Source organism: Cibotium barometz, chromosome 7, assembly GCF_041138505.1.
Source record: "Cibotium barometz isolate CiBa-2024 chromosome 7, ASM4113850v1, whole genome shotgun sequence".
In the NCBI taxonomy this organism is placed as follows: domain Eukaryota; kingdom Viridiplantae; phylum Streptophyta; class Polypodiopsida; order Cyatheales; family Cibotiaceae; genus Cibotium; species Cibotium barometz.
Window position 1 is genome coordinate 7,790,544 of NC_141052.1, and position 19,649 is coordinate 7,810,192.

A 19,649-nucleotide genomic window follows, 5' to 3' on the forward strand; every position below is an offset into this window, starting at 1 on the left:
ACCATGTGCTCCGAATAAGGAGCTTTGATGGAGATCTAGATAAACTCTAGACGGAGGATGCCTTAATTATAAGATTGGTTGAACATGACCTTCTATGCTCTTTAAACATAGGCAGCCCATCACAATTTATTTAGTCTCCATAGACTTTATTCTTTGCACATTTACATGCCCAATTCTCTTATGCCAAATGTATGTATCTGCAACAACTCCTAAACCGTGTGCAAACATTGCAGCTTTCACTTCATGCATATTTACATCTAGTGTAAACATTCTTCCCACTCTATTGCCTTTTGTAACCAACCTGCACTTGTCTTTAAAGTCTTCAACATAACAATCATTAGGGTTAAAGCGCATCTGCAAACCCTGCTCAATCATCTGGTCAACAAAAACCAGATTCTTTGTAATATTTGGAACATGGAGTACATCTACAAGATACTTCACATTACCATTCTACATAGACAATGGCACATTTCCAACATGGCAAGGGAGAGCATGACGGTGCAGGTGCAGTTGTTAAAAGATCGTTGACACATGAACAGCTGAAGCCTAATGGGGCCACTTTAAAGTGTGCTGCAGATGTGGTTGCCTATTGCCAAGCCAACCTATCAAAGGGAGCAGCTGCATCATATCCTCTAAAAGAAAGGGAATGTGCCCGTGTGTTTTGAGAGATCAAAGTAGGTGATGTAAACAGGGAGGTTAAATGGAATTGTGCCACGGTTGAAAAGTCTCGCACCTTGCATGCTTTTCGCGGTCACAACCGGCAGGATGCAACTGCCATTGCCACAAGACCATTGGCATGCTTTTGTGATGCATGCATGAACCATAGTTGGAATCGCTGCACTAACAAATCTCATGTGCGGCCTTGGGATTATCACATTCTGATGCCATTGTCTGATGAAGTTGAGGGTGAAGAAGCCACTCCGACTGATGATGCCCTTGAAGGACAGATCATTGGATATGAAAAATTCGTGTATGAAGGCCACCATGATGCATTAAGTAGTGCTTTGTGTGTTGGTGACACTTTTGCAGTGAATCCGGATGCTACAACCAATGATGAGAATGTAGACTTTTACTTGGTAAAGTGCATTGCAGTAAAAGAAAAGGCAAAACAGGGTTACATTGATGAGTGGAACAATGTAATTGACAAAGGCTCTTATGTCATGCAAGGACTGTATTACAAGCAAGTGGATGCATACACCTTCAAACTAGACTACAATCAACCTGTTGTTCACATACTTTCAAATCTTGTACGTTGTATCAAGATACCCATGAAACACATGCAAAAGAGAAGGCAAATGTACACAATCACCCCCAAAGATTATGAAGCAATCTATAACAGCATGCCATTTGGTTTTTAACATGAGCGTCATGGTCTTTTATTCTATTTTGTATCTTGTGTATGCTTACTACTACCACAGTATATGCTAATTGTGTACTAACAAGCTTCTACAAAGTGTGTACTAGCTAGCATAAAGCGTATGCTAACTAGCATACAATGTATCCTAACTAGCATATAAAGTATGCTAACTAGTATATAGTATAGGCTAACTAGCATGCTAACTAGCATATACTGTATGCTAACTCGCACAGTATATGTTAACTGTATACTAACTACCTAATTTATATTGTGTGCTTACTAGCATATAGCGTATGCTAACTAGCATACAGTATATGCCAACTAGCATATAGTGTATGCTAACTAGCACAGTATATGCTAACTGTATGCACACTAGCTACTATACAACGTGTGCTTACTAGCATATAGTGTATGCTAACTAGCATATAGTGTATGCTAACTACCGCAGTATATGATAATTGTTTACTAACAAGCTTCTACATAGTGTGTGCTAACTAGCATAAAGCGTATGCTAACTAGCATACAGTATATGCTAGTTAGCATATACTATATGCTAACAGTATATGTTGACTAGCATATAAGTATATGCTGGCTAACAAGCTTCTACAAAGTGTGTGCTAGCTAGCATAAAGCGTATGCTAACTAGCATACAGTGTATGCTAACTAGCATATATAGTATGCTAACTAGTATATAGTATAGGCTAACTAGCATATACTGTATGCTAACTCGCACAGTACATGTTAACTGTATACTAACTACCTAATTTATATTGTGTGCTTACTAGCATATAGCGTATGCTAACTAGCATACAGTATATGCCAACTAGCATATAGTGTATGCTAACTAGCATATAGGGTATGCTAACTAGCATAGTATATGCTAACTGTATACTCACTAGCTACTATATAGCGTGTGCTTACTAGCATACAGTATATGCTAACTAGCATATATTGTATGCTATAACTACCACAGTATATGATAATTGTTTACTAACAAGCTTCTACATAGTGTGTGCTAACTAGCATAAAGCGTATGCTAACTAGCATACAGTATATGCTAGTTAGCATATACTGTATGCTAACTAGCAAACAGTATATGCTAGTTAGCATATACTATATGCTAACTAGCAAACAGTATATGCTGACTAGCATATACAGTATATGCTAACTAGCATATAGTGTATGCTAACAAGCACAATATATGCTAACTGTATACTAACTAGCTGCTATATAGTGTGCTAACTAGCATACAGGATTATGCTAACTAGCATATAGTGTATGCTAACTACCATAGTATATGCTAACTGTATACTTGCTACTTTATAGTGTGTGCTACCTAACAAAAAACCCAATACATAATTCTGTAACACATAAAAATGGAATAGTAGGAGGCAATTGTTGAAAAGATTATCTCATCATTAACTTCCAGCATCAAATAACATTACATAGGGTTTAATTTTACAATGAGTCACACCCGCCAAAAATCTTTACGCCTCCTCAGAGGGCGTTTGTAGTGATCGGGCTTTTTTGCTCCCTCCTTTTTCTCTGCTTTCTCCTTTTCCTCTGCTTTTTCCTTTCTCTCTGCTTCTAGGTCGCCTCTTTGCTGTTCCTTTTCTTTTCTTTCCCTCTCCAGCCTACATACGCTGCCCGATCATCCGACTGCAGCCAAAGAAAAAGCCAGTCTTTCAAAGTTTCTATAAGAAACTGTTGTCTCTCCTCAGCACTCTCGTCCTCTAGCTTCGGAGTAACGAGCCAAGCTTGTGCTGGGTTCTGAAACACTTTGTAGAGGCTATCATCAATCAGAAGCGTGTTTTGGGCGCTGTACGCCGGATTGTATTTCCAAAACAAGGCTAAATCTTTCATAAACACAGGTTTATTCAAGATCTGCCAGGGTTGCGGACTGCAATGCTCTTGCACAAAAAAACTGGCAATCCTTGGCACCTGCAATTTAAAAACAGCCCTGCAAATATTCATGACTTTACGATGCATGATTGTGCTCCAAATATACACACTGAAGAACTGAAGACACCAGTCCAAAAACATGTGGCTGTCCTTGCGACAGAACACCTGCTTATCCTCTACATTGTATTTTAACATTTTATCTACATATGCAGGGGGCTTTCGCCGAAGCGAGTCTCTACCACCCTCAGCAAAAGACCGTTGAGATCTAGTAAAATAGCCCTTTTTTCATCACACAGTTGCTTAGGCACCCATATTGGGTCTGGAAGAGGATACCATTCAGCATATAACCTCCCCTGATGGGTGAGCATAATTTAGGCGCTCAAAAATTCTACGGGCACGCTGTGAATATCGTTCGAGCCACTTTTCAATCTCCAATTTTTGTCTCCTTATCTACCTGACTTTGCGGATTCGCCATTTTCATAATTTTTGTCATTGCACGGCAGCATTTACATCAGGCAAGGCAATTAATGCCAGTTTCTCTTCCTCTGCAAAGAAATAGCGATACGAAGTGAAGAAGTTCATAGATTGGCAGAAAATTATAATGGACTGCTGCTCAACATTATATTACACAAAGACATTTTCACCGGGAAAATAAAAAAAATTACATGACAGCCACAAGAGGCATTAGGTTTTCAAAATGGCATAGCCATAAGAGTGAAGGGCATAGGTATGGAAACACTAAGTAAAGGCTAAACAACTGAACAGTGACAGTTGCCTGCTTACAGTATAGAATTTGGGCAAAAAATAAAAGGTCTTAACACAGTTTTTTGCAAGCTCTTGAGCGGGTAGCTTTCTTTTCACCTTTGGTGCTTTCAGCTTTGTCCTCCATCTTCTTTGGGGAACCATAGCCGTTGCTTGCAGTTTCTTCAGGTACCTCTTACAGGCCCACTTTTCTCTTTGCTTGAGCCTTTCGCAAAAAACCCTCGAGAGGGCTGTTATCACCAACTTCTTACGGGTCCTCTATGTTATTAGTCTTCAATGTTTCCCCTGCTGATGCACTGGCACTAGCCATTGTCTGCTTCTGCTGAGAAGTTTTTATTGTGTCAGTCAGCAGGCATGGCACGCGCATGAGGAACCATGATAAAAAATCATCTTCTTCTGATTTACTACTCATGTCATCGCCTTCCTCTGTTGTTTTCATGCTTGCACTTTGCATTTGCTGGGATCCTACATCTACTCCTTCATTCATTGTATCTAGCTCACCACCCTTCTCAGTCGAAGGGTTCTCAGTTGCAGCCTTTCCCTTACCTTTAGTGTCATGCACACTACCCACATCATGTAGGGGCTTTGAGAGGCCTGCAACAAAAAAATCTTTGATTACACCCTTTATAAGCATGTCATGTATGCTACATAGTATGTTTCATATGCTAACTATGTGTGCAGCTAGGCCAGAATGCTAATTAGCATTCCCGTGTGTATGCTAGCTAGCATAATCATATATGCTAACTAGAATATCAAGTATGCTAACAAGCATACCATGTATGCTAACTAGTAAACCTTATAATCTCTAAGCAATTCAAGTGTACCCAAAAGCTTCTATGTGCTTACTAGAGCACAGTATATGCTAATTAGCATATCCGACATGCTTAATAGCATATCAAGTATGCTAATTAGCATATCCAGTATGCTAGTTAGCATACAAGTATACTAACCAGCATACTGGATATGCTAATTAGTATATCCGATATGCTAATATGCTAACTATCATTCCAGCTAGCATATCCGCCGGTATGCTAATAAGCATATCCAATATGCTAACTAGCATACCTAGTATGCTAACTAGTAGACCTTATAACCTCTAAGCTAATCCAATATGCTCTAAAATGCTTACTAGCATATAAAAATTGGTAATTAGCATATCCAACATGCATAATAGCATATCAAGTATGCTAACTAGCATATTCAGTATGCTAATTAGCATAACCAGTATGCTAGTTTTAGCATAAACGATATGCTAATTAGCATATCCTGTATGCTAATTAGCATTTCAGATAGCAATCCAATATGCTAACTAGCATACTGGATATGCTAATTAGCATTTAATATGCTAACTCCGGTATGCTAATAAGCATACCCAATATGCTTACTAGCATATTGGACATGCTAATTAGCATCCACTCATACAACTAGCATATCCAGTGTGCTAGTTAGCATACTGGTTACGCTAATTAGCGTATCTTGTATGCTAGTTAGCGTATCCAGTATCCTAACTAGCATATCCATTGTGTTTATTAGCATTCTGGATACGCTTTTTAGCATATCCGGTATGCTAGTTAGCATGCTAGTTAACATATCCCGTATGCTAGTTAGCATACTGGATATGCTAGTAGGCCTACTTGATATGCTAATTAGCATATCCGGTATGCTTGTTAGCGTATTGGGTATGCTAACTAGCATATATGCTATGCTAGTTAGTATACAGGGTATGCTTACTAGGATGCTAGTTAGCATACAAAGTATGCTAACGAGGATGCTAGTTAGCATGCAGGGTATGCTAACTAGCATATACGATATATGCTAGTTAGCATCCTACTAGCATATCTAGTATGCTAACTAGTATATTGGATATGTTAATTAGCATATGCAATATGCTAACTATCATACTGTATATTCTAACTAGCATATCTAGTATGATAACTAGCATACTTGACATGCTAATTAGCATATTCATTATGCTAACTAGCACACCTTTTATTCCCAATATGATCAAGCTTGCAGACTGTATGTCCTGTATGCTAGCTAGCAAGCATACATTCAAGTATGGTTTCTTACCAATCTCTGGTGTGGTTGGATATCGTTGTGTTGCAAGGTTGCATAACCATGCGGTAGGTATGCTTTTTTTGTAGAAGGGAGCCCTACATACGGTCCCAAGGGAGCATGTAACAGCAAAGCACAGAAGGTGATAATTATGCTCACAAGGGAGCTTGACCATTGCACAAGGAATGGTTGGACCTCAAGGGGCAGACCACAGCCAGTACACAGGTTTGTTCCGATGCTGTCTTGCACCTCTCTATCCTTCATAAAACTAGCAAGGGCTAGATTAGTTAGGGCAGTTTGGAGAAACGAGCCCTACAGCTTGGACTGCATGTGCATCAGAAGTTCAAGTTGGCTTTCAGAGTTCTGCACCTTGGATTTTGCAATTTCCACCTCAACCTACAAAACCAAGACAAAAAGAGCATGGTAAGTACATGAGTTACCTGAGCACATGTACCAAACATAAAGTGCAGAGATGAAACTTACGGACACTTACCAGTTTACAGGTTATGTCTATGTCACTATCTATGGGGTCATCTTCACGAAACCCCATAGCCTCTATGGTGTCTTTGGTTGTCTCTATTCTAACTTCAAGCTCCATCTTTCGCCGGGCATCCACATCATTGCTTTGCAATAGAGCCTGCAACTCCATCTCAGCTGCTTGCAACCTCTGTCTCATGGCCATGTGACAATAGGAGTGACCTTCGCATTTTTTGCATTCAAAGCCCTAGCAAGTTCCAGGCCCTCTTGCACTTTGTTTAGATTCTGTTTCTCATAATGTAGCTGTGTTTTCATTTGAAGGACAGCTGCCTTCATGCACTGCCATTCCTCCAACCCACAAAATGAAGAAGCTTCCATCTCCTGTCGACTATCTTGATGAGGCTGAAGTGTGGCCTTGGTAGATTTGGCAGTACTCTTTCCTGCCCCAATGCCATGTTTTCCTCGCAGATGTCAGCAGACTCATCCTCAATTTTTGAAGCTGGAAGCTGAAGATTGCATAGTCTCCACTTGTTAACATGGCCCTCATAATAACCCTTCTCTCGAATATCCTGCAAGTACTGCACTGCAAACTCGGCCCAATTGAACCTAATGGCTGTCCCGCTTGCAATCACGGCAAGACTGAATTCTTTCACGAAACCCTTTGCAAATGCAGAGGAAATTTCCATGTTGGTTGGGGCCTTCTGGTATACATTGTAGTGCAGTTTCATCATTGACTCATACATTTCGGTGTGGATGGTGCTGCATTTGCGGTACTGGCTGGGATCCTTTGTTTGTTTGAACACACTGAAATATTCAGCATCAGTGACCTGCTCCCACCTAACCATTTTGGGATCTAAACCCTCCATGGAAAGGCCATAAGCAGCATTGAACTCTACCAAAGTTGTATAGAATTTTTCCTGCATGGGGATCACAACCTTCGGAGCTTTCCATTGGCCTGCACACATCAAAGGGAAATGTGCTCAACTGTAAAGGGAAAGGTGCTCAACTATATTGCATGGAAATGTGCTCAACTATATTGCATGGAGCTTCTTGTGGTACTGAAGCCGAAAGTAGAAGAGAAAACACACAGAACCCGCACAAGAGAGAGAGAGAGAGAGACAGTACCCGAGAGGGACATTGGGGAACCTTGAGATCGCTTTGCGCTTTTGTAGGAAGATGGAGAAGCAGAAGGGGCTCTGCGTTTTCTGTGTATAGGAGAAGGCGGCGCGGCTCTACGTTTTCTGTGTATAGGAGAACGTGAATGCGCCACCTTGCTTGCGGGCTCCATGGTGCTCTGGCCTTTGCACTTCATCACCCCACCACTCCGCTGTAACGCCCGTGCTAACTAGCTTCAAAGACTAGCTCGTAATTCAATATACCACAACTTTCATTGATTACTCTTTTTTTTTTGAAGTGCTCTTTTGAGCTTTTTGTTTTGCAAGTAGTCCTTGAAGGCAGTGCACATCAGCCCATTGGAAATATGTTGGGGCATTAGTGAGGCCAAAAGGCATAACCTTATACAGCATCGTATTGAAGGTCATCTTATGCTAGTCTTCTTATGCTATGGACACCTGATTATAGCCTGAAATCCTATCTAAGAAGCTGCAAGCTTCTTCACCTACTACTACCCATTTTAATACATGTTTTATGTATGGCAGTGAGTAGTGGTCCTTCTTGGTGGCTACATTGACCTTTTTGAGATCAACACAGACCCTCAATTTCCCATTTTTCTTTGGCACAATCATGATTGGTGAAAGCCAATCTATGTGCTCAATTTCATAGATGAAATCCACATATGAGTTTATCAATTTCCTCCTTTACAATTGCCGCATATTTCAGATTCATCTGATACGGTTTTTGCTTAGATAGTCTCAATCCTTCCATGATCAGAATAGTGTGTTGGACCACCTCGGGTGGTCCAACACCCTTCATTTTCGTGTATTTCTAGGAAAAATAGTCCTTGAATTCTTTTAAGAGAGCTATGAGCTCTTCTTTTTCAACCGCAATTAAGTCTTTAGCAATGTAGATAGGTTTGGTGTCCTCCCCTAGCTTTGCAATATCAACCTCCTTAACTTTAGTTGGGCTATCGTAAGATGTGGATTGGACATCTTCATTTACTCTTTTTGCCATCAATTGGACCACCTTTCATTCATCAATGGTGTACATTTTGAAATGGTCCAATGCACTAAGAGCAGCTAGCTTGTCGTCCTCCTCATCCTTTGTCCGAGCCATTGCCTTCTTTGCCTCTCGCTCGGTGCTTTATTTCATTTTCTACATCTTGCCTTAGTGAGTTTCGGAGTTTTTGGCTCTTGTGGAATAGACTTTTTCTCTCGTTTTCCTTCCTGGGTTATCTTACTTAACTCCTCACCCCATATCAGTAAATATGGGGTAGTAAGAGTCCTTAAGCTTGATCTCCTAATTTTTTTCTTATTACATACGATTCACAATATCTTAGAGATAGATCTATGTACTTCCCTAAAAGGGTAATGAAATCCTTTTGGGTCATACATGAGTCCCCTTCTTCAAACATTCAATCAAACTTCTTTTTCTCAGGTATAATGTTTTTACCCATCATGGGCAGCTTTAATGTCTTTTCGAATGGACTACATCTGATGATCAATTTCATCCAATAGGTGTTTGGATACCTTGACCCTAATTAATGGATCTAACTAAGTCAATGGTGTGAGGAAATCTTACCCATAAAGAGATTTAAAAGGACTCTTCTCAATCCCATGGTGATGTGAAGCATTATAGGTAAACTCAACTAGAGCAGTTCTCTACCACAATAAAATCTAAGAATGTCTTCATTTACTTGATTCACTCTCTCTATTTGACAATGAGTCTCTAGGTGGTATGTAGTACTAAGACCTAGGGATGTTTCTACTGCTTCAAAAAATGTGGTTCAAAACTTGGATGTGAACTTAACATCCCTATCACTCATAATTCTTCTTGGAAACCCATGTAATCTGAATATATCCTTCTAGAATACTTTGGAAACATATCAAGTGGGAAACTTTGGTTAGTCTACCTGCCACCACAAAAATAGAGGTGTAACCTACTTAAACTAAAGGTAACCCAATGATGAAGTCCATGCTTATATATTCCCTTTTCATCTGAGCAATTTCCAAAGGGTGTAACCTTCCAGGAAACTTGACTCATTTAGTTTTGACTCTTTTGCATACCAAACACTCATATATATGATTCAGAGTAGATCTTTTTTAAGTCCTTGTTAAAAGAAACTCTTCTTTATAGGCATGTAAGTCTTTATGTAGGCTTGGGAAGGATCTTACATCCTCCCCCACTCAAAACTCAAGATGTCCTCATCTTGAGAATTGAGGATAATATGTGAGTAAATCCTCTTCTCTCTCGCAAGTGTGTTTTCCATTGGATAGAACTTTCACTTGACCAGACACTCCCTCAAAGCTCTATTTTCTAAGGACCTTTTCTCGAACATCCAAGGTTTTCTCAAATTGGAGTTCCAAAAATTTTCCTTAAGCTAGTAAGGCAACTTGCTCATTATCCTCCAAATTATGGTTAGGGTTTGGTACATATTTTTCTAGTATGCTGATATGAAGAACATTGTGTACCTTCAAATACAGGGAAGTAAGAGTTCATAACCCTGATCTCCTGCTTTCTTTGTGATTACATATGGGTCCAGAGTACCTTGGAGATAGATTTATGTACTTCCCTAAGGAAATGAACTCTAGGTTGTACAAGAAGAAATACTATCTTAAAATATTTGATTAGACCTCTTTGTTTGACCTAATGTTTTTGCATGTCTTGGGCAGCTTTAATGTCTTTTTAGATGGACTACATCTGATGATAAATTTCATCCAACATCTCTTTGGATATCTTGACCCTAATTATTGGATCTAATTAAGTCAATCATGTGAGGCAATTATGTCTATAAAGAGCTTTAAAAGGAGTCATCCCAATGCTATGGTGATGTTAAGCATTATAGGAAAACTGAACTAGAGGCAAGTAACTTGGCCATCTTTGGGGTTCTCAACCACAGTAGGATTGAAGAATGTCTTCAATTACTTGATTCACTTTCTCTGTTTGATCATGGCCTCTAGATAGCAAGTAGTACTAAGATCTAGGGATGTTCCTAGATCTACTGCTTCTTCAAAGAATGTGGCCCAAAATGTGGATGTGAACTTAGCAACCATATCACTTAGAATCCTTCTTGGAAACCCATGCAATTCGAATATTTCCTTCAAGAATACTTTAGCAACATCAAGTGCAATGTGTATTCTTTACTAGAATCAAGTGCACAACTTTGGTCGGCCTATCGACTTACCACCACACAAATAGAATTGTAACCTACTTGAACTGAAGGTGACCTAGTGATGAATTCCTTGCTTATACATTCCCATTTAATCTAACAAATGTCCACAGAGTATAATCTGACAAATTTCCACAAGGTATGACCATCTAGGTAACTTGTCTTATTTCAACATTGACTCTTTGGCGGCACACCAAACATTTTCGTATACGGTTTAGTACATCTTTCTTAGTATTGGTCAAAGAAACCCTTCTTTATAGATATGTAATTCTTTATCTAGGCTTGGAGAGGGATCTTACATTATCCTCCACTCAAAACTTGAGATTTCCTCATCTCAAGAACTAGGGATAATCTCTGAGTAAATCCTCTCCTTTCTCCCAAGTAGTGGCATCTTCCATTGGATAGAACTTCCACTTGACCAAACACTCTCTCACAAACACTCTCTCACAAATCCTCTCCTTTCTCCCAAGTAGTGGCATCTTCCATTGGATAGAACTTCCACTTGACCAAACACTCTCTCACAACTCCACTTCTGAGAACCTTTTCTCAAACATCCAAGCTTTCCTCGAGTTAGAGTTTTAACCATTTTTAAGCTAGGAAGGCAACTTGCTCACCCTCCAAATTATGGTTAGGGTTTGGTACATATATTTTGAGTAGACTGATATGAAATAAATTTATTTGGCCAAGCCGAGAGTACCAACAAGACCTTAATATCTGTTCTGACAAAAACTGTTGAGGCTCATCGCACGGATTGGGATTTAAAGCTTACGACAGCTCTATGGGCCTATCATACTGCGTACAAAGCGGCTATTAATTGCACACCATTCAAGATGGTATACAGCCAAGAAGCAGTCATGCCGTGGGAATTTGTCATTCCTAGTCTTCGTGTTGCTACTCAAGAGGGTTGGGATGGTAATCCCTTGAGCGGCTAAGCGAAGAAAGACAATTGGCTGTGTACAATGCCCTTGTGGAGAAGGATAGAAGGAAAAAATGGTTTGATCGCCACCTGAAAGACAAGGACATCAAGGCTGGGGATAAAGTCCTGATGTATGGAGTGCGTAACGAAAAGAAGAAGCTCAAATATGCTGGTAAGGGACCGTATAGAGTATGTGAAATTACCCCGCAAGGTACCAAGGTACCATCCGAGTGTAGACTCTCGACGGAGTTGAAACTATTGGATTCCTCAATGGGAGTAAATTCAAAAGATACTATGACCCCCTGAGCCAAGAGGAGTTACATGCAATCCATCAGAAGAAGGCGGCTAAAGAACAAGCTGAGCTTAAGAAGTGAAGCCAAAGAACGTCAACAGCATGCTAGGCGCCAACGAGAAGCCAACTTGGGGATTACGCATGTATTTTTCAAGGAGGCAGAGGAGGATTCACTAGAATCTGACCCGCCTCTACGATACCCAATTGAGTTACAGAGTCCTTACGGGGAGGTGCTGTATAATGCATTATTGGATACAGGAGCTCAACACAATTTGCTATCATATGGCATGTGGTGTCAACTTGGAAAACCACCTTAATCCAAGAGTGCTATCCAAGTTAAAGGAATCAACAAGAAGAAAACCCCTGTCTCAGGAATTTTGCACACTTCGGTTGCCTATGACAAGGGGACCGTAATTCAAAGCTTTTTGGTTATGCCTGCTTGTACCATGGAGGGGACTGTAAACTTAGGGCGCAAATGGATGTTAGCCACCAAGTGCAATATTGATTGGGCAACCAGGCGAGTTACAACGCAAGAACCCGCTGACCGCTCAAAATCCCGCACCTAAGTCATCAACTCTGGACAAAATACTAGATAACGAAAAATCACAGTCAAGTGGCAAAACCATCTTTGATTGTTTGCCACCCATCTAACGCTTCAACGCCAAGAGTGGAAACAAGCAGTGTGGTCTCCAAGGCTCCGCTTACTATGCCAAAGAGTACATACAAATAGGTCCCAAAAGCTTCGTTAACAGTTACCTCCCCTTCTCAATCTCGTTCAGACAAGAAGCCTCTAGAAGGAAAGCAACTACCCGCCCGAGACAAGGCAACGTAACATCACAATGGATTCCTAAAAAATTATTAGTAGCCCAAGGGTACTACGAAGGGAATGACCAGATTTTGGTCCCTAAACATAAGCTGAATCCCTCTACGTCACCTGTAAAACCTTGCAAACCAAATGTTGCCACCCCAATGACAATTCAAGACCGTGGTAAGGGAAAAGTAACAGAGTGCTCCGCACCACTTCTTCCAGAGCTAGTTTAGATTCCCAAACGATATCGATCAATACCACCTAGCTCAGGAAGGGGGGAGCCACATGAAGCTTCTAGCTCCTCATGCCAGGCACACGTTGATATAGAAGTTTCTTCATGCTCTACACCTACTCTTATCAACACCCAGATGAGTCTATGTCTCCCCTTGTAAAAGTATCGTCGGAAACCATTTCCTCCATTCGTTCATGGGAGTGCACACTACCATCTCTGCAATTTGATGTAGCCACAAGGGTCATAAAAAGCTATCTGCCCACATCACTACCTATGACCCGCTGGACAAATTGGTTCTAAGAGGCTGCAACATCATTGCAAAAAATATGATCTACCCAAGGAAAGGGGGAGCATGTACTCACGCTCAACATTCTATTACTTCCTCCCTAACCTTCTCCCCTGACCATGTAATTGCCAAATTCAAGGGGATGTATATATATAGCTTCATACACAAAAAAGAAAAGAAAAGAAAAACAAAAAATAGTAAAAAGAGCAAGAGCACATTAAGAGGAGAAATATCCGTATACAATTAGGAACTAGATTGACCTGTCATAAACCTACTGATGCTATATCTGTGTTTGCAGATATGGCAAATGCACGAGCATCACACACTTCATCCACTCCCACCTCTGGTGAGAGGTATCATCTGTACTTTTCTCATATATTTCACATGTGCTATCCTGTAATTAAAACCGAATTAGATCATATAGATGTACTAGCCAGAGAGGAAAATGTTGAGGAATTAGAATGGCTAATTCGCCTATTGACCATGACTGACCCCTACTCCGTAGAGGACATATCCCCGATAGCCCAAGACTTTCCTTTTCCACAAGATGACTATCCTCGCATGGTTACATTCTTGATGAGTTTATGTGGATAGGAAAACGAAAAAGATATATCTGACGACGATGAATGGACGGATGGAACTCATGGAACTAGTGAGGCTGACTTTATTTATTTAGATGATGTGGATAGAGGCTTAGCCTTAGGGCTAGAGCCAGGACTCTACAACATCCTCTTACCATATCCTCAATAGTAGTGTGGTGACTGGTAGATAGGTTAGTGTTTTCAAGTTGTTTCTAGTTTGGAGTCCTTAAACGAGTCTTTAATTTTTCACACTGATGTGCCTCTCGAGGTATAGTGCTTGTTAGTTGGTTGTACAGGTTGAAAAGTTTGAGGTGGGTTCGCTTTCAAGTCCTGAGACTGTCGCAACGTTCATACATAAATATCTCATCAAATTGCGGATATTTCTCATCGAATCAAGGAGATCTCCAAAATACAGGTGTAATTCTTCCATGCCCACTCTCTTTCGTTTTTACTGTTCAATTAATTGCATGAACTATAATGCATGACCACACGGAACTTGTCAAAGCACTACTTAGTTTTTGAAGTTGCCTGACGTGCTAGTGTAAATTGTTGACCTCCACCACAACCTCCTGCTTTTTATCTTCATCTTTGTCGGCTTTTTATTCCAAATCAATCTTGGACCTAGTCTCATCCATATATGCCGTCTTTGGACTCCCGCCACCATCTCCCAAGATGGCATGACCACAAGAAGTTGGAGATTTTTCTGGGTGGTCTGAAACTTCTCCTTAGTTTACAAGATCTTGTTATGCGCTCTTCGCTGCCTCTAATGCAATCGCCACTGTGTCCTCCATGGAATCTGTCACAATGGTAGAAGGTTATCCTCAAGGTTACATGTACCCAAATCATCTATAGGGAATTTACATTTTGCCTTGAGCATGCTAAGGCACTCATCCATATGCGAATCCCACAAGATTTTTCAATGTCGTGCAAAAAGAGAAAGGGCTCCCCCCAACCACCATTGGACATAAAGTTTCAATTTCTATTTCTAGAATGGGGGCAGGTTCATATTCGTCTTCAACTGCCCTACTGCGAGCATTGGCCTTGAAGCAGTGAGGGTTCTTGGTCAACCCCAGCGCACCCTCGAGGAAGTCTTTTTGGACGAGCACTAATTTACTAGGACAGCAATGGCTACCCTGTCGTCTTGCTCACCCTTCTCTGTGGTGACAAACCTTCCAAGGCCTAGCTGGGGGAGCTCAACCTCACCTTCCTCCCCTCCTTCAGAAATGTGGAAGAGAAAACATGCCAACCATGAGAGGAAGCGTTGGCCAATATCCCCTTTGTTGAGCTTGCACACTTGCTTTTTTTCAAGCTCTATGAAGTGATCTTAGAGTGCTGCCATACTTTCAAATATTTTAAGCCATTTTTTGAAGGGTTTTTTGTTGTGGACTATGTGCTCAAGTAGTTTACATGGCACCCACAAGCCATCATCATCCTGTAACGCCAATGAGTGCAGCCTCAAGTGGGTCTCCATGTAGGTGAGCGCGTTAGCAAATAAATCTGAGTGCATTTGGATGGTGGAGGTCCAGTCAACCATGCGAGTGGACATAGCGTGCAGGTGAATGGCCTCTCACATAGGAAGTCCATGAATTTCTCTAGGGGCATCACGATGAGGAGGGTTGTTTAGGTGCTTTGGTACTTTGGTGCTCTAGAGAGTGTGAAGAAAAAAATGACACATAAAAGGGGCCTTGGGTATTTATAGAAGGTTTGTGTGCTTTCACACTATACCAAAAAAAAATGCAAAACCATATTTTCCAAAATTGCATGAGTTAAAAACTAGATTGAGCGAGACCAAGCACACAAAAAAACCAAGTATGATGAAAGTAAACCAACCATACCACAAAACCACAATTTCAATAAACCAAAATGCCTATTCAACAAACCAAAGTACCATAGAAAATAAATATATTTATAAAACTTCGAAGCAAAATGAGATTACATAACAACTCCAAAATGGAGTGAGATTACAAATGGACACTTCTAGCTTAGGTCCCTTGAGCCAAAGTGATGTCATCCTATCCCCAATCTGAGGAAACCTTGGTGCTTCGTTCTAGCCTCCTTCCAACCTATCCAAACACACCTCATTGTAAGTGAACTACGATATTTATAAGTAAATACATTTGTTTAAAGAGAAAACAACCCTTACCTTCCTGCCTTGCAATTTGAAGCAAGCATTGCTGATTCCCTCGTACCCCAAGATGCGTAGGTGATCACAAACATTCAAAAGGCTCCAATTCTTGCTTGCTTGGAATATCTATCCCCACACTTGGTAAGCATATCGAGAGAGCTATGGGCTCCACAACCTCCTCTTGAGCTTGTAAGGGAATCCATGCTCCCTTCTTTCTCATCCACCACTCATAACAAAATCAAATGCACAAAGAATCGAAAGGATACACTGGACTATACTACATTAGACTTGAAATTCTCCCCTTTGTGCTCCCCTTCCATAGGGTCCCACCCTTGGCCAAGTAAATTGACCATCTCTTCAACACCCACCACCTTGCACATGTACATGGTGGGCGTTTGTGTGAACTCAAATGCCTAAAACATGTGGACAAACACATGCATAGAGCATGCCCTAGTAAGACCCACTGATCTTGAGGCCTTGGTGTTCTTCAACTAGGCTTATATATCACTAGCCATCTCTACCTAAAGAGAAATTGTAGTCCAAACATCAGGCGTTGTCCATTTAGTGCTAAAGAGAGGAGGGGAGGGGATTTCTTCAAGCTTACTGAACTCGTTGACCTGTGTGGGCACTACATAGGTGTGTGTGTAGAAAAAAACTTTCTGTGATGAGCAAGGTTAGAAGGGGAAATGTTTGAGAGTATTGCATCCCCTATATGAGCATGAAATACTTTCTGTGATGAGCAAGGTTAGAAGGGGAAATGTTTGAGAGTATCGCATCCCCTATATGAGCATGAAATACATAGAATGTCCTTGTTAGGCTTTGTACAGGCTGCTCCTTAATGAAGTTGGAAGGAAAAATATCTGGAAACAAACAAACCCATCAAATGAGATTGAAAACAAGAGCCCATGTAAACCAACCTACTATAGAGAAATCCATACAATTACAAGGAAAAATAGAAGTGTGCCATTGGGGCTACAATGAAATATCTCTTTGCTGAGTACACATGTTCTACAAGGGCCACCAATCCAGCATGCCTTGATTCCTTAAAACCTAGTAGACGCCCCTTCCAATGGTGCTCAACCACATCTCTCGACATCAACCTCAATGAGGTCTAGTGGCACTGGGTTGTAAATAGACCTGAGTACACATGTTGTATAAGGGCCACCAACCCATCACGACTTGATTCCTTGAAACCTAGTAGACGTCCCTCCCAATGGTGCTCAACCACATCTTGACGTCAAACTTGATGGGGTCGAGTGGCACACCAGGTTGCAAATAGACCCAATCTCCCTTCTGAAATTTCATCCCAAGCCAAGCACCATGCTCATCCCTCACATTGTGCAAGAGCATAGACTCTATTATATCTCTTGGCCTTCTTCTCAACGAAGATTCACTACCTTCCATGGTTGCTTATGCTACAATAATTGGAGAGAGAGAGAGAGAGAGAGAGAGAGAGAGAGAGAGAGAGAGAGAGAGAGAGAGATGAGGCGTGAATAAGTTGTAGGTCTAAGAGCATTAGAGAGAGAGAGAGAGAGAGAGAGAGAGAGAGAGAGAGAGAGAGAGAGCTATGGAGATTTGAGTTGCTGGTTTTGGGAGGAATGGAGTGTAGGGAGTTGAAGAGGGTGATGTTGAGGGGAGAATGGAGTGTAGAGAGAGAAGATGGAGGTGAAAAAAGCTCTTTTTTGATATAATATGCTTTGGTTTAGGTTTTTAGGGGGAGGGGGGAAAATCAATTTTTGAAATTTTTTCAAAAAAACCCATTTTTTAGGGTTTTTTTACCCACGAGATTGATGGGGGCTGAAAATGATGGAGGCCCCCTACTTTTAGTTACCTACCTCTACTTTATGGAGCCACCACCCCCCCCCCCCTCCCCCAAATTTATGAAGGCCAACCCCTACTTCTTGAACCCCACATTTGTATTAATGAGGAAGACAAGCCTAGTTTCCCCCTACTTTTGGAGGAGACCAAATCTGTAGACTACTCTCTTCCCATTGGTCCATTGCTAATGAGTGGCATTAGCAAAGGGCCCAAAAGATGTCCAAAGGCTTTCTAATGAAGTCTTTCTGTAGGCTTGAGAAGGGATCTAGCATTCTCCCTCGAGATGTCCTCATCTTGGGAAGTGAGGGTAATCTTTGAGTAAATCCTCTTCTTTCTCCCAAGTGGCATCTTCCATTGGATAGAACTTCTTCAATTCTATGTTGCATCAACACCTTCAGGGAAGGGAGTTCATATTCCAGGGATTCTTGGGCTTTTGTCTACTTCCACTATCTGCTTGTTTGCTTCCCACTGCATTGTCGGCTCTTCTCCCCAGTTACGTTCTCTTCCTAATTCTCTTCTCCCCAATTAGGTTCTCTTCTCAAGAGTTTTTCATGCTCTCTCTCTCTCTCTCCTTTGAAATAAAGTAATAATTAATTTTTTGATGACATGGTATCCCAGTGCCACGTGGCATGGGGACTTGCGTAGCCATGCATGTGGCACACGTAACTCTTTTTTACCAAGATTCTCTTTTGGGTGATGCCATGGCATATAGTGCCACGCGCACCATGGGCCAACATTACCACGTAGTACACACAGCCCTACTTTTTTTTCAAGTGCTAATGTGATACTCGGTGCCATGTGACGACGTGGGCCTGCATTACCATGTGGCACATACAACCATAATTTTTTTACTTATTTTCCAAGTTTGTTTAGGTGATGATGTGGCACCTCATGCCACATGGCAACATGGGCCTACTTTGCCATGTGGCACACATGGCAATTTTTGGGGTGATGACGTGACATTTGGTGCCATGTGGTACCATATGGCACATGCAACTCTTTTTTTCTTTTCGGGTGATGATATGGCACTTGGTGTTACGTGGGTGTGGCAACATGGGCCTACTTTGCCACGTGAGACACACATCCCTTTTTTCCCAATTTTTGTGTGGGGATGTGTGTGAGTATATGTGTGAGTGTGTATGTGTGTGTTACCATGTGTAGAGAGTGTACATGTGCAAGCATGGGTGTATGTATGTGATGTGTGCACATAGGTGCATGTGCGTGTTTTTTGTTTTTTGTCATTTTTAGTTTTGTTTTGGGTTTCAAGTTTTTAATCATTCTCGAGTATATGTGTGTATAATTAATAGGAAGTGCTACATTACAAATGTACACTGCGGTTTTAAAATTTTAGCTTACTGTGTGGCCTTACTGAGCGAAGGTGAAGAGTTACTTGTCCATCCACGAAAGCCTTGACATTGCTATCGCCAGCTTTGCTCGCACTCTTCATTGAGCTTTTTCTTTCTAGTTCCAATTGGTGAGTTGGTGTTGCAATGTGGTACGCACATGGCTTTTGTAGAGTCGTTGTGATCTTCTTGAGCCTTAGGGGTTACTTGGTGGTGCCACGGAAGTGTGTGCACGGATCTCTTTAGGGTTTAGCACCATTTCTTTGATGGAAACAAGGATGGGTAAGGACACCACTACACATGGCAAAGTATTACCTCTTATTGTTTGGTGTCCATAGACTCCTCCGACTTCTCTGAAGGTGGTGTTGACACATGAGGCAAGGTGGAACGCACTGCTCTCCATTGCTATT

At 41.2% G+C, this 19,649-nt stretch overlaps 1 protein-coding gene across 1 annotated transcript; it reads left to right on the forward strand.

Annotated features, from left to right (window-relative positions):
• The first annotated feature begins 756 nt into the window (after window positions 1-756).
• LOC147636643 (uncharacterized) lies at window positions 757-1,358 on the forward strand. The gene has a single exon (XM_086799822.1). The coding sequence runs from the start codon at window positions 816-818 to the stop codon at window positions 1,356-1,358; it is 543 nt and encodes a 180-aa protein (XP_086655948.1). The 5' UTR covers window positions 757-815.
• The last annotated feature ends 18,291 nt before the right edge of the window (window positions 1,359-19,649 follow it).

Bases quoted from the DNA above. Each gene is read 5' to 3' on its own strand.
- LOC147636643 (XM_086799822.1), top strand. From the start codon at position 816: ATGAACCATAGTTGGAATCGCTGCACTAACAAATCTCATGTGCGGCCT.